A 15544-nucleotide genomic window follows, 5' to 3' on the forward strand; every position below is an offset into this window, starting at 1 on the left:
AAATGGGATCCCATTTTGACAGAGGGGTGTGATTAAAGGGCATTCTCTGCCTAAAGATCATGCAAGTGTGCAGCTGAAAATTTGGCAGCGAAGTGGTGAAACAGGAGGGAGGAAGCTTTGATGCAAACCTTTTCAGTGAATTTGTGCCTTAATCTCAAGACCTTGGAAGGGAAAACAATGTTGCCTGCTCTAGTCTTCTGTCCATTTGAGAATTTAAATGGGCCCAACATTGCTAGGCTTACTTACTTTTTAAAAAGAAATGCTTGTACTATTGATAAGACCTGGGGGTTGTGTAATGGGGGTTTCTAGATGAGAGGATGTAATATATCTGGTGGAGATTTTCTTACAGGGAATTCAAGAATGTAGTCTGGGGAGTGGTAGGCAAGGAGATATCTTGTGTTCTCTTTCCCCAGATGTCTATAAAGCCAATAACAAGCTGTTCTCTCCTCCTTCCTTTCCCCTTCATTTGGTGTGATGTAGAACAGAGAAAGCGCCAAAGGAAGCAGGTGTGAAGGAGAAAAGGAGGAGGGAATGGAGAGAAAGAAGCACCTGTGTTTGGATCTTGCTTTGTCTATCCTCTGCTTCCTCTGAGAAACAAGGCTCTCCCCCCACCACCACCACCACCACTGGTACTGCTACCACCCCTGGTCTCCAAGGACTGTACTGTTAGTTCAAGGCTCAATGGTACATTACAGCATCCATGCATAATTGACACTGGATAATGTAATTTTGCTGTCATGTGCGGGAGCCAGCTAGCCCCCCCCCCCCCTTTCCAGCTCACATCTGGGTGTAAAAATAGAAGCAGAGTCCCTTGCTAAGAATAGCGTCAAACTCCATCCGTCTCCTCTGCCCCAGGACTGAGAACTGGGGTATAGAGATGCATGAGGTGGAGGAAAAAAGAATGTTATGACCCCATACGAATTCTGGTGCTACAAAGGGGAGAACCAAAGTACACACAAAGATGTGTGTCCTTCTGAGCCTGCTTCTCATGGAGAGGGGAGAGCAGTGGTTGAGCCCTACCACATTATTGCAAGTGAATGGGATGTTCCATGTCCCTGCTTATTGAAAGATAGCATTCCATGGAAAAGGCTAACCTAGGATTGATTGTCCTGACATCCTAACTCTCCTCGTGCTGAAGTTTATTTTTTTGGCTTAGGTTTATGTACTTGGGTATGCACTTTATAGGAGCCAGTGTGGTGTAGTGGTTTGAGTGTTGGACTTGGACTTTGGAGACCAGGTTTTGAGTCCCAGCTTATAGTATACGCTGATTGTTGTATGCCTTCAAGTCAACACTGACTTGTTGAGACTGTACCCTAGGGTTTTCTTGGCAAGATTTATTAAGACATGGGTTTACTGTTGGGTAGTTTCCATCACCAGCAGGGATTTGAACTGTGGTCTCCCAGAGTCCTAGTCCGACAGTAAAACCACTACACCACACTGGCTTGTATTCAGCCAGTAGGAAGACTGGAAATAAATGGAGGCCTACATCCTACCCCAATGCAGTCCCAATTTTGTTTTTTTAGTACTTCCACAAACAAGGTTTAAGGGTGGTCATCTGTAATAATGGATGGGTTTGCTCAAGAGAGAGAAAGAGAAAGTTGGAAATAGTGGGGCTGTGTGCATTGTGTATTACAAAAAGCGAAGGAGAGGAAGCAAGGAAGTACATGTCTTGATCTGTGTTCTTGCCCTCTGGAAGAGTGATGCTCAGCGTGTCATTCCTCCTGTGTGCATAATGGCTGTTCAGAAGATGCACAAAGCACTGGGTTGCCAATCCCCTAACTGGCTCTGCTCTTCTGCCTTAACAACAACAGGGCTGCTCTGCCCTGGCTGAATCTGTTGTTTTACAGGCACACAAACAGGGGAGGGGGGACTGTATCCTTCCACTTTTAACTTAGCACTTTGCACTTGTCTCAGCTTGGCATCCTCTTAGTAGAGGAGCATCAGTGGCAGGGGGGAATGACAGGTTAACAGCTGCCAAAGCCCTGCTGGGCAAAGGCCTCTATTAATAGAGATATACATATAAATAAGATCTCACCTCATTCCCAGTGTAAATGAGCAAGCTTTTGGAGGCGGGGAGGGAGTTGCCTTCCCCAACTTGGGCTGCCTTCAAGATGGATGGGTAAAGGGCAGAGATGTAGCTGTGCTGCAGAGGGCATTTTGACAAGAACAGGGTGCTTTTTGTGAGCCTGCATGTTGCAGTGGTTTGAGTGTTGCACTAGGACTCCAGGAAACCTGATATCCAAATCCTGGCTTAGCCATAGAGACACATTAGGTGACTGGGCAAGTCACATTCTCTTATCTATTCAAGAAAACCCTGTTCTTTCTCCAATGCTCTGATGGGACACATTGGACCTGGATTAGTTCTTGTTGTGTGCCTTCATGTAGTTTCCAACTTATGGCAACTCTAAGGCTGTTTTTTTGGCAAGATTTGTTCAAAGGAGGTTTGCCTTGAGACTGAGAGCATATGACTTGCCCAACGTCACCCAGTGACTTTCATGGTGCAGCAGGGAGTCGAACCCTGGTCTCCAGCTAGTCCAACACTCACATCACTATGCCATGCTGGCTGTCAAGGAAACATTAAAACAGTGAATAAAAATGAAGGCCTAAATACCCTGAAGGCACCAGATCCTGATCTGCAAAGAGTCAGCTCTGGTTAATATTTGGATGGGCGCAGCGCCAAGGATTACAAGATGCTGTAGGCTATATTTCAGAGGAAGGGAATGGCAAAGCACCTCTGAGTATCTTTTGCCTTAGAAAATCCTATGGAATTCATGGGGTTGCCATAAATTAACAGGTGACTTGAAGGCACATACACACAAGAGTATAAGCAGATCTCTTGCTTATAGAATGGGGTTGGTTTAGGAGACATTTCAGGCCACTGCTGGCCTATTGCATCTGGTCAGCCTAAGATAAATGTTGGCAAATGGTAGCCTCAGGGTTAAATCTGACCTTTTCCTTAGTTGCAAACACTCAGGAGGAGTGAGAAAAATGAAGAATGTGAAGGCTGTGCTCTGCTGCTTTCAAAGAGGAGTAGAGAATACTTGTTCCTTCATCCTCTCTAAAAGGTCCTCTAGAAGAATGACTTGGTGATCAGGCAAGTTTGGATCACCATTTGGCACCATTTTCCTTCCATGTCGCTTTAAGATAAAGTAAGATGGCTATCAGGGATGTAATTCAACACAGGCCGCCTTAGTATGTTACCAGCTTGGCTTTCGATCTGTTTGAGTCAAGACTGAAGATCTTTTAGTCCTAATGATGTTTTACTCCAAAACCACCTCAGTCCCCAACTATTGGCCATGCTGTCTTGAGCTTCTGGGAGCTGAAGTCTGAAACATCTGGAAGGCCACAAGGTCTCCACTACCAGTACAAGGAGAGAGATGAGGAGCAAAGAGATAGATGTGAGTAAATGTGGCTAAGCCAAAAACTTCATCCAGAAAATAGTTTGAAGGAAGGACAGGGCTTGGGCTTGGACACATTACAGCAATTGCTGGAATGTCTTATCCAGCATGGCTAAGGGTTATGATGTCTGGGACGTTTTGCGCATTTTGATGCAAAAAACCAAACAAAACCTTTTCCCAAGCTTGGGGCCTTCTTTGAATTGCAACTTCATCAGCCCTTATTAGTACTGTATAGACAAAAGTGAGAATGGATGGGAGTTGCTGTCTGGGAACATCTAAAGAACTAAAATAAATGGTGCAGGAAGGCTCAACAGACATGGGTGATGGGCATGTGGACTGGTGCCCTGAAAGCACACCTCCCATTTTAGTAGTGCCTCCAGTTCCTGCCCTCCACCCTTCTCTTCTGTCTTCTGAGCGCCTCATATTTTTGTCTGAACTCCTTTGCTCATCTGTTTGGGTCACCAAAGCAGCTTAGAGGGGGTTTACACTCTTAACTGCACCACAGGAGGGCAAGTAAAATGGACGGGTGTGACATAGGGGGCTGCCTATGAACAGCTTAGGGGACGGGGACAGAAGGAAGTGGGAGGATTAGTAAATGTAATAGAGGAGGAACTGTTGCCTGGGCTGTGTGCCTGCTGTCTGCTATCCTTCCCCCCTGACTTTTGGAAAGGGAAGCGTTTTGGGGTGTTGAGATGAGGCTCCTGGGGTTCTTCTCCCTTGGAGGCAGGAAGGGCTCTTGGTCAGATCTCCTGGGTTGCCTCACATCCCTTTGGAACTGAGAGATCTTGGACCATTCAGCCTGTGCCTGTTTGGTCCCTTGCAGGCGTGAGCCAGATGGTGCCCAGTTAACCTCCTTCTCTGCTTTAGACCTATTAGAAGACAGATTAAGGGATGAAAGGCCACTGCAGCTGACAGCGGTGGGAGGGGGCATGCGTCCGTGTGTCTCTGTGTGCTCTCACACACGGGTGCATCGGAGAGGAGAGGTTTTGCCTTGCCAAGATCCCTTGGGCCGAGGCAATGGGACAGCCCTGTGCCATGGCAGTAGGACAGAACTGGGGGAGAAAATAAGAGAGGAAGATTTGGAGAATTTCCATCAGAGGGAAAACATCATGTACCCATAGTCTGATTGTCTCTGGTGGATGCTGCATTGCTAGCGTTGCCTCTTTACAGAAGCAGATCCAGAACTTAAAAAGCGGTCAAGCTGGCTGGGAGATTTTAGGGAACCTGAGCTGAGCCGATTGGTGGCATTCTTGGAGTCTCTCATTCATAGGATCTCTATAAGTCAAAGTCTGCTAGACAGCAAATAACAGTCCTTTGCGCTTCCTCCTGTGCGTATCAGAACAACCTGACATGCTGAAATTAAATCTTATTTGTCACAGCAATAGAACAGGGGTGGTGGCTAAAACATTGCCCTCCCAGTATTGGTAACTCCCATCATTCTTCAGCATTTACGATGCAGACTAGAACTGCTGGGACTTATAGTCCAAAGCCTCGAGGGCCATACTTTGTCCACTTCTGCAATCAAACACTGGGGAGCTTTATATCTGTAGATCGTGCTGTTCTTAAGGATAGAGGCACGTGCCTGGATTTTTTAATAAATGGTAGCCCTAGCAGCAATCGAAGAGGCACTGATCCAGTTGCCTCTTCCTTTGGAATATTTTCAGTGCCACACAGAGAGGTAAACCTATTCTTGTCTGCCCTGTCCTGATAAACCAAATACCAACAGAGAGACAACCAGGGAGAAAAATGATCAAAACATTCCTTTTTTTATTGCATACCTTACTGGGTTTTTGGTTTTTCTTTTTTTAAAAAAAAATCACGCTTATTAAATATTTACATTACAGCAGCTGAGAGAACGCCAGTCGTGCAAGAGAGAGTTCAGGGAGAACCTCCTCTCATCTCCTCCCCATTGTTTGCTTTTTCCCAAGGGGGGAAATACATATGTATATCTAGAACCCACAAAGCGAGCCCCCCCCCCCTGTCCTCCCCCCCCGAAAGCCACCCTGCTGTTTCATGCGTTTGCATCACCTGGTCCATAAAAAGGAGTCATAGGCACAAGTTTCCACGAACCCCACTGTTTTGCTTGCACCATAATCATAGTAGTTACTAAGTGTGTAAATTATGAAATGGAAGCCAGATTGAAAGAAGACGACGGGGAGCAGAACCTCTGCTCCCTCTGCCCTTCCCTTGGCTCCTGAGGAGCTGGATTTCTCTATTCAGCCCTTAAAGCGAAGGTGAAGCCCCTTCCCCTGAAGTTGGAGGAGAAGGGCTGTGGAAAGCACCTGCAGAATATTGCATCATGAACTTGGGAGGTATTGTGGTCAGTTCTGTAGGTTATTCAATTGGTTGGTTTTTGCACGGGCGAAATCAAGACCCGCTGACAAGACCCCCGTTCCCTCACGGGATTTGACAAAACTCAAACGTAGGCAGACTCACTCGACTGTGTCCGTCCGAGCGTAGGCACTTGGGCCAGCGAGGAGATGTCCTTCTTGCGCACCTCGCAGATGGATTTCCGTCTGGCCTGTACTCCCCGGATGGCCGTCTTGATCTTGCGCCAGCCGAGGTGGTTGAGCTCAGCCAGGTTCAGGAGGACACAGATCCCACTCACGGCAAACATGAAGACCAAGAAGACAGTTTTCTCGGTGGGGCGGGAGACGTAGCACTCCACCTCTTTCACGCACGGGTAGCGGTCGCATTCAAAGATAGCTGGCACATTGAACCCATACAGGAAGTACTGTCCTGCTAGGAAACCAATCTCCAAGGCATTGCGGAAAACTACCTGAAGTAGCGGGAGAGAGAGGCCAAGCATTTGAAATCCTTAAAATTCAGATGCCACTGGAATAGCAAAGAGTTTATACAAGGGGTGGGCAGCTATGTTCCTTTAGATGTTTTCAAGCCAGTGTCTATCAGTCCTGGCTATTGTATAGATTGTCAATGAAGAGGAATTATGGAAGCTGGAGTGTGAAAACATCTGGAGGACCACAGTTGCCCACTCTTGGTTTATGTGAATAACTTGGGGAAACCAAAATATTTAGTATTTCTTGATGTAGCTCAAGATACTTGAGCTGCAACCTGGCAATAAAAGCAAGCTGTTTGGGTACCTAAGCTGGCATTTTGTGGACACAAAGGAGCTGTTTGGGTGAACCAACTACTTGGAAGGTATAGGCACAGGGAATCATATACCCACTATAATCATTAGCTGGGGATTTGCTTATTTGCACATTAAGGCTTGTCTGTTTTTCCTTAATTGTTTGTTATTTGTTGCACTGAGTATAGCCTGTGTTTTGCAGTTTGTATTGACTTTTTGATGTATTCCGGTTCTGGTTTCATTTAGAAGAATTGTAGTCTTTTGTTAAAGCTATAATAAATTGTGGGATAAAGAGGGGGGAAAGAAAGTCATGGGCATTGTGACTGAAATTTAGAGAAAGGCCAGCCTGAATAGAATAATAAGTACAGTTTGCATCTCCCTTGTCTGGAATTCTGAAATCCTAAATACTCCAAACCCTAAAACTGTCCACATGAGTGGCTGAGATAGTGACACCTATGCTTTCTGATGGTCCAATACACACAGATTTTGTTTCACGAACAATAAATTGTTTATAAAATTATCTTCAGGTTATGTGTATAAGGTATTTATGAAACGTAAGTGAACTTCATGTTTAGACTTGGGCCCCATCTCCAAGGTTTTATGTATATACAGATACTGCAAAATCCAAAACACTTTTGGTCCCAAGCATTTCAGTTACAGGAGACTCAACCTGTATTGATTTGAGGTAAGATGATTTAGGGCTCTATTACACAATACTGTACTGTTATAGCACTATTATTCCACTTTAACTTCCACAGCAACATCATCAAATGGAATCCTAGGATTTGCAGTTTAGGGAGGAACATTTTGAATTCTCATCCAAAGAGCTCTTGGGCTTCACTAAACTAAAGTGGAACAATAGCACTATGACAGTGTAGTGCACTAGGGCCCTTAGGGACAACTTGGGGTACTGAATCTTGTCACCTCAAATTGCACCCCTAAAAGCAAGTTAACTGCAGCCGTGTTGAATCAACATGACTGTTTCCCAAGGCCTTGCTCCAGCAACATGGAGGGATTACAACCCCTAGAATCCCCCAGCAAGTTTATTAAGCAGCCATGCTAATGTCAAGGATTCTGGGACTTTTAGTCACCAAAAGTAATGTTCCCAAGCTCTGCTTTGCTCTATGAACCCCATGATCCTAGAAAGTGTGCTAAGAGATTCCTAAGTGCTGTGAAAGGGCTACAATTATCTGCATTTTCCCCATATGAACTTGCCTGTGTTTTGCTAGGATGGTCATATTCTCCCTCCCACCATCCTCATACTATATCTCTTGGGAACTTCTTGGTAGCTGCCCCCAGCGCTAGTACTCCCTTCCCAAAAAGGTTAGACTGGCACCCTCCTTACTATCTTTCCAACTCCAGGTGAAGACCTTTTTCTTCCAGCAGGCCTTTCATATTTTATTATTTAAGGGGAATAGGTTTTGTACTTTATTTGTGTTTTTTATGTTTTTCACTTTAACGGTTTTTCCCCCTTTTGATAATTTACTTATACTTTAATGTTGGTATGGTATGGATTTTAACCATGTTTGTTATAACTGTTGGAAGCTGCCTTGAGCCCCAAACTAGGAGAAAGATGGGCTAATAATTAAAAAATAAGAATGGGACTGGGTCTTCACTGGCCCCTTTGCTTAGCACTGAATGAAAAGACTCATTTGGAGCTGTACCTCGTGCTGAAATGCTCCATCTTCAGTTATATTTTTCCCTTGACACCTGGGTTGCTTTTCATACTTTATAAATTTATAGTGCTATGATTCCACTTCAAATGCATTGCTGCATCCTATGGAGTCCTGGAATCTGTAGTTTGGAGAGGCACTAGAGCTCTCTGATGAAGAATTTCAAATACCGCTCCCTAAACTGCCAATGAGAGCCAGTGTGGTTTAGTGGTTTGAGCATTGGACTGAGCATTGGAGACCAGGTTTCGAAGCCCTCCTTGGCCATGGAAGCCCATGGGGTGACCCTGGTCAAGTCACAGTCTCTCAGCCTCAGAGCATGGCAATCCCCCTCAGAAAATACTTGCCAAGAAAACCCCTTGGAGCACACAGGGGACCTTGCCATCCATGGGCTTGCCACCTGTGGATTTGCATATCCACAGTTGGTAAGCCTTGTTGCCCCCATTTGTGACACATGTTGTGCCAACATTAGGGACACCAGGATTTAAGGTCCTGCATTTTTTTCATATCCTCAGGGTGTGTGTCCCAGAACGGATCCCCCAAAAATATGAAAGTCCGGCTGTACTTTGCCAGGTGATGTAGTAAATACATGTGACTATTGACATAAGGTAGAACAGCAATGACCTTACTACAGCAATGCACTGATGGCTTAAGTATCGTTTCCTCTTCTCAGTGGATTCTAAACTTTCCCTTGGAAATCCAGACACTGAACATCTAACAAATTAGAAAGGGTTCTCAACTCTTGGACCACCAAATATTTTGTACCAGAAAACTCAAACACCGTAGCCAATTGTAAGGGATTCTGGAAGTCAAAAGTCCCAAGCATCTGGAGGCGAACCCCAGCATCATGATCAACATTTGACAAAAGATATACCTGGATGATGTAGAAGCGGGAGATGCCCTCTTGGCGCTTGACCTTGGAGCTCTTGGGCGGCCGCAAGGGGGTGTTGGGGATTTCCTTCACCTCCAGGCAGTCGGGTTCCTCCTTGGACAAGCCATCAGGATTCTGCACCAAGATACCATTGACGTTCTTTACCTTCTTGCCCCCATCACGGGCACAGTCTTTTTCCGGTAGTGGGTAGAGGAAGGAATACCGTCGGTCCCGCTGCTTTGCTGACTGGTGCACCGAGTAAGTGATGAAGCAGAGGCTGGGGGTGCACACCAGGATAATCTGGAAGACCCAGTAGCGTATGTGCGAAATGGGGAAGGCCTTGTCATAGCAGGCCTGGTTGCAGCCCGGCTGCAGCGTGTTACACATGAACATAGTCTGCTCGTCCTCGTAAACTGTCTCTCCTACAATGGCCACTATCAAAATGCGGAAGATCACCACCACCGTCAGCAGGATCCTAGAAACAGCAAGGAAAAGAGTAAGGTGAGAAAAGAACTTCCTTCCTGCATCCCAGGAGTAACATCATTTCAAGGGAGACACCAACCTGACTACATTTATCCACTGGAGAAGGAGAAGCAGGAGAGACCTCACTTCCACTTCATACCAGAAAGGTGGCTTGGCTTGAAGAAGGAGCATTTTGACCCATCGTTGGCCAAAGGAGCAAGATCGGCTAGCCAGTGTTCAAGTCCAAAGAAACAGTGGCAACCAGGTGGGTGGGGTGGTGAACCTACTCCAGTTTGTAATCCAAATATTAAAGGAGCTATCAATTCCCACCCTATCCAATAGATTCAGCAGCTTAGATTGATCCTTTAAAGATCACGCTCAAACTCAGAGAAGTTTTATTGCTTTGCTGACAGAGGAGACACCAGCTCCCAGCCATCACTTTTTTAGTTGATGTATGCCACGTTGGGTGACAGCACTTGTCCGAAAAGTGGTCAGTGAATGAACTTGGCATTGCTCAGAATGACAGGGCAGGAGGAAATTAAAAGAAGTGGGCAGGCCTCAGAAGCAGGCTTTGCCCAAGAATGTCAAAGGGTGGCACCCTCCTAGGACCGAAGCAACTGAGAATAACTAGAGGAAAGGATGTGCCAATGACAGTCCAGGGACCTCTGCTGCAGCATCTCAGGTTGGTTGCTCTTCTAGACGAGATGCTGCCATGGATGGACCATTTGTCAGAAGACCAGCATGAATGTTCCTAAGCAATCCCCTTTGCAAGATTTTAGACTACAACTCCCACCAGACAGCATGGATAACAAGTAAGGATAAAAGGAGTTATAGCCTATAACCTGTGGAGAACATTAGGTTAGAGAAAGTTATTGGAGGGCCTTCCCATCTTTCATTCTTCTCTTTTCCACTTTCTCTAACTCAATCCATCTTAGTATGAACACACTCAGTCTTCCCCCTGCTTCAGCAATGAACAGCTTTAGTCCTCCTGATGTTTTGGGGCATATCAGCTCTAACCTATATCAAATGGTGAGGGATGATGGGAGCTGCAGTCAAAACCACTTGTGCCCTATCACTTCATTCCTATTGGTTGCCTTTTGCCCTCCCTGGGTCTATTGCACACTTGACTGATCCTCTCTGCCCCGTCTTGACTGCAGTGTCTGCCTCTTAAACCACTTTGACCAGCCATGCTGACCCTCTTTTCTCCCCGTCACTCCCTACTGCTGCTGCTTGGATGCCTTCCTTCCTGAATTAGTGTGGGTGCTACAGTCTCCCTATCAATGACAGCGGGGTCCTAGAAATCAGAAGACAGGGAGGCAACAGAGACCAAGCACCATAGCAATATGTGTGTCAGCGTGTGTTCAGTCAGTAGGATGGCCAAAGGAGAGATGGAAGGACTTCTTGAGGTTACTCCTAAATAACTTCCCCCATAGTAGCGGTGAGCAATGTCATTCCAGCTGTTTTTGGCCTGCAGTTCCCATCAGCCTTAGCCAGCACAGCCATTGCTGAAGGATTATGGACACTGCATTCCAACAACATGGAATGCAGTTCCAGCAACAGAACAATACAATACACAGAACAACAGAACAATACACAGATTAACATGGAAATCACTTCTCCCTACCCAGGGTCACACAGTGTGTGTGTGTATCCAACTCTCTTCCATGCCAGCATTCTCTGAAGATGCCAGCCACACAAAAAGTGTGCTATTGTCTTAAAAGTTGCCGGAAGGACATATCAATGCCCAAGCGTTCTTCTCTTCCCCCGCTCCATATATTATACTCTTTCAGCTTTTTGGTTGTGTTGGAAAGTGTGGTGTGGAAGACACTGTACATGCTCAAATAATTCATCTTTTCCCTCCACTTTTCTCTAGCAGGACTGCTATTGGTGACATGTACATACGTAAATTGAGTAATATGGATACATGCCTATATGTCTTCTTCTGCGTGGGTTGCCCCTGTGCACCATCTAAACCTTCTCCCCCAGTTACTGCCAAGCCCTGGGAAGGGGTACTGCTGGGGCTATTTCCTTGCTGGGGGATTTGTCCTTACTTCTGGTAAAGGACAAATCTCTTCTGCTGGATGCTTCTAGGAGACACAGTTCACATACACCTTCCTTCTGGCCAGAAAAAGGGCCACCTGAGGAATCTGGAAGAGCTGAGGATTAGGGAGGGCAGACTTTCCCATCCCATATTTTAAAGGGAAAAAAGAACCAGGCTGTCAAAGTAAATCTAGACTGGAAGGAGCTTAAAAGTTTCCAGCGAGCATCACCCTACCAGCTTTCCCTGGCTGCACCAACTTGTGGCAGCGTTCCTTAACTTGTTGTCCTCTGGATGTGCATTAACTACAGCTCCCATCATCCCTCCCTGGCCAGCATGGCTTCCTTGTCATCAGTTTAGGATAAATGTTATAGATACAGATAGTTAGATATAAACAAAGCTGCTAGATGAGTTGCTGTGTTGAACTGTTGCACCAAATAAACACATATTTTTAAAAAGCAAAATAGCTAACAAATCTGCAACAACCAAGAGTTTTGTGGAATCCGGAATTGTGACGGCATAAGCTTTTGGGAATTAGGCCACTTCAACAGACACAGGGAATGTTACCTTTTGGAAGAAGGAACATATATACCTAGGCATGCAGTGGGAAACATTATACAGTACATGCCTGTACATGTGAAAGAAAGAAAGAAAGCTGCCAATTGAGGACAGGGCGATGAATATATGAATGAATATGAGCGCCTGTTTCTCTCTACATCTATGAATATATGAATGACTATGAACACCTATGCATGTTTCTGTCTAAATATATGCCTATACACAAAGAAGAAGCGATAGTAGATATACACCCAGCAACTGAGAGTAACACTGTATGTATCTGATGCTTTGGATTTTAGTCGATGAATGCTTATGGCATTATAAATCTGCTAGTCTTTAATGTGGAGCAAAAGTCCTCATTTTTGGGTAACCATGAGGTAGCGGAGGCAGAGCGAGAGGAGAGGAAGATTCCTAACCTTCACAAACCAAAGCATTTTGCCCAGTGACAGAAGCGACTACTGCATTGCCGGCACCTCCGACCACTAGACCATACCCTCATTCGCTCTGCAAAGAAGCATCTGTAACGCATGGCTGGATGTCCGCAGGAATGCGCATCCTGCTAGGGGCTTGTGGCTCCAGACTTTCAAAATTATTGGAGAGGTGGAAGAAATGACAGCACCTATACCCTTCATATAAGAAGAGAAAGAGATGTGGTGCCTGGTATAGGGCTTTGAGTGTTGGAGCATGGCTCTGGAGACCAGGGTTTGATTTCCTACTCAGCCATACAAACCCAATGGGTGACCTAGGACCAGGCACACTCTCTCAGCCTCAGAATGTGGAGTCCCCTTTGGAGGCTTTTAAGCACTACCTGTCAGGGGTGCTTTGACTATGAATTCCTGCATGGCAGAATGGGTTTGGACTGGAGAGCCCTTGGGGTCTCCTTCAACTCTGTACGATTCAATGAAATCTTGCCATGGTAGGGGTGCTATGAGTCGGGAATGACTTGAAGGCACACAGCAAAAGAGCAAAGGGGGGTGGCAGTACTAGTAGTAGTAGTAGTAGTAGTAGTAGTGAGGAAATAACTGGGAATCCAGCTTGTTCAAGGGGAAAAGGAGCAAAACAGGGGAAGTGTTTTCAGATGCCAAGCAGCAGGGCATTTCCACAGGTGCAGCTTCCCTCTCCACTCCTTTTCCCTCCAGAGGACAAGCTGCACCTGCCAGATCCTAGATGCCTAGAGTTTTGGAAAGGGCTTTATATTTATATTTATTTAAAACAAATACACATGTTATTACAAATATTCCACACACACACTGATGTATATATTTATATCAATATAAATCCATGGCTCTTTCTCCTCTGGGTGACCAACCAGAAGGAGCTCCAAAAGGGAGAAATGGAGGGCATGCCCAAATAAAAGGGGACCCCCCATCTTCCCACCCAGCAGCTGATCAGAGGTCCTCCATGCCCAAATGGAGGACATGCTCAAACAAGAGGGGCTCCCATCTCCTTCCTACTCAGGCTGGCCAGGTGTCCTCCAAATGGAGGACCCTGCCAGAAAAGAATGGAAGGCATGCCCCAAGAAGAGCTGGAAACTTGCTGGAAACATCAAGCCCTAGTTGGCCTTCCCCCGGGCCCACAACCAACTCCCAGAATTCCATAGCCTTGAGCCAGACAGAGTTATAAAGCGGGGCCAATCCGGGTTATCCCTCCCGTGTGGCTGCATGCATCCATCCCTCCATCCATGCCTCCTCTTTGGGACCCACCTGCCTATCATGGTGGAATGCTGTTGGACCGCAGCCTCCAGCAGCCTTTCCAGGATGGTCCACTCTCCCATCGCTCCGAAGGGCTGGGCGGCTCTCCCTGCATCCGAAGGCGCCTCCGACCAGGGATGATGGGGATGGCAGTCCTAATACTAGGAGCAGCAGCAGCAGCCCAGGGGCCCCCTTCCTCCTCCTCTTCCTCGCTCCTCCTCCTCCTCTTCCCTGGCTGGCCCTCAGGCTGCCCTCCTCGCCATCAGGAAGAAGGGAAGGGAGAAGGAGGAGGAAAGGAGGAGGAGAAGAAGGAGGAGGAGGAGGAGGAAGGATGGAGGCTGGCAGGGGCATCCGCAGAGACCCCCGCAGTCATCCCTGCATCTGGAGAAGCAGAGAAAGAGGCAGCCTTTCTTTCTTTTTCTTTCTCTCTTCTTCCTTTCTTCCTTTCCTTTAGGGTCTGGGCGCTCTCTCTGTTCACCTGGCTGATCAAGGGCAGCCAAAGGAAGCAGAGGAGGAGGGAAAGAGGAGTAAGAGGAGGAGGTTGTGTGTGTGTGTGTGTGGTGTGTGTGGGGGGGGGGAGTGGTGGAAGGGGACGGATTAAGTGCAAGGCACGCGGCTGTGTGTGTGTGTGAGTGTCTCTATCTCTGCATCTCTCTCTCTCTCGCTCTGTGGATGGGTGTGAGTGTGAGTCTCTGTGCCTAAGTGTGTCTATCCCTATGTCTCTCTGTCTGAGTGCGAGTGTCTCTGCTGTGCCTGTGTTTGTGTGAGTGTGTCTGTCCCTCTGTGCCTATGTGTGAGTGTGAGTTTCTGTGCATCTGTGGGTGTGAGAGTCTCTCTCACGGGGTGTGTGAGTGTGTCTCTCTCTTATGTCTCTGTGCCTGAGTGTGAGTTTCTGTGCTTCTGTGTGTGTCTGTGTCTGTACCTGTGTGTGTGTATGGGTGTAGATGTGACTTCCTGTGCCTCTGTGTGTGTATGTGTGTATGTATGGTGTGCCTGTGTGTGAGTAAGAGTTTCTGTGCTTGTGTGTGTGTGTGTGTGTGTGTGTGGGTGGGTGGGTGTGAGTGTGTGTCTCTGTGCCTGTGTTTGTGAGCCTCTGTGTGAGTGTGTCTATCTCTATGGCCAGACCAGACAGAGACCCTCCATCTGCCACCCAACATTGGGCAGCCTTTTTATAATAGGGTTTTTGTGGCAAGATTTATTCAAAGGGAGTTTGCCATTGCCATCTGAGGCTGAGAGAGTGTGACTTGCCCAGGGTCACCAAGTGGGTTTCTATGGTCAAGGCAGGATCCAAACCCTGGTCTCTAGAGTCCTAGTCCAGCGGTCAACTGAATACACCAGAATGGCTCTCATTGGCCTGTTACAGACTGCCAAAATAAAGCTGCTTGGGGTCTCTTTGGAGGTATGCTATTTAAATGATGGATGGGTCCTAAGAGTCTGGAGGTCGCGCCAAAGCCACACTCCATTCCTAAGCACTGGAGTGCAGTTTTGGTGCAGCTTCCGGATTCTTAGGATGCATGTATCATTTAAACAGCATACCTCCAAAGAGACCCCAAGCAGCTTTATTTTGGCAGTCTGTAACAGGCCATTGTTTTATATATGTCTGTGTCTGTGTATTTATACACATGTTTGTGTGTGTGTGTGTTTATACACATGCATATATATATATTGCTCTGTGTGTGTGTGTGTGTATGTATATATATATATATATCACCTAATAGATATAGCTATCACTATATGTAAAACCAGAGAAGAGAGCGAGAGCTATATA

General features: G+C 46.5%; 1 protein-coding gene across 1 annotated transcript; it reads right to left on the minus strand.

Moving 5' to 3' along the window:
• Positions 1-5749: 5749 nt before the first annotated feature.
• LOC121917534 (gap junction delta-2 protein-like) lies at positions 5750-13890 on the minus strand. The gene is made up of 3 exons (XM_042443579.1): positions 13789-13890; positions 9031-9502; positions 5750-6177 (listed from the first exon to the last, which is right to left on the minus strand). Exons 1-3 carry the CDS (start codon positions 13857-13859, stop codon positions 5815-5817), a joined length of 906 nt encoding a protein of 301 aa, XP_042299513.1. The 5' UTR covers positions 13860-13890; the 3' UTR covers positions 5750-5814.
• Between the last annotated feature and the right edge of the window lie 1654 nt (positions 13891-15544).

Source organism: Sceloporus undulatus, unplaced genomic scaffold (genome assembly GCF_019175285.1).
Source record: "Sceloporus undulatus isolate JIND9_A2432 ecotype Alabama unplaced genomic scaffold, SceUnd_v1.1 scaffold_23, whole genome shotgun sequence".
NCBI lineage: Eukaryota > Metazoa > Chordata > Lepidosauria > Squamata > Phrynosomatidae > Sceloporus > Sceloporus undulatus.

Bases quoted from the DNA above. Each gene is read 5' to 3' on its own strand.
- LOC121917534 (XM_042443579.1), bottom strand. From the start codon at position 13,859: ATGGGAGAGTGGACCATCCTGGAAAGGCTGCTGGAGGCTGCGGTCCAA. The intron at 9,503-13,788 runs GTGGGTCCCAAA...TGCTGTTTCTAG, and splicing joins CATTCCACCATGATAGGCAG to GATCCTGCTGACGGTGGTGG. The intron at 6,178-9,030 runs GTATATCTTTTG...CCGCTACTTCAG, and splicing joins CCCGCTTCTACATCATCCAG to GTAGTTTTCCGCAATGCCTT.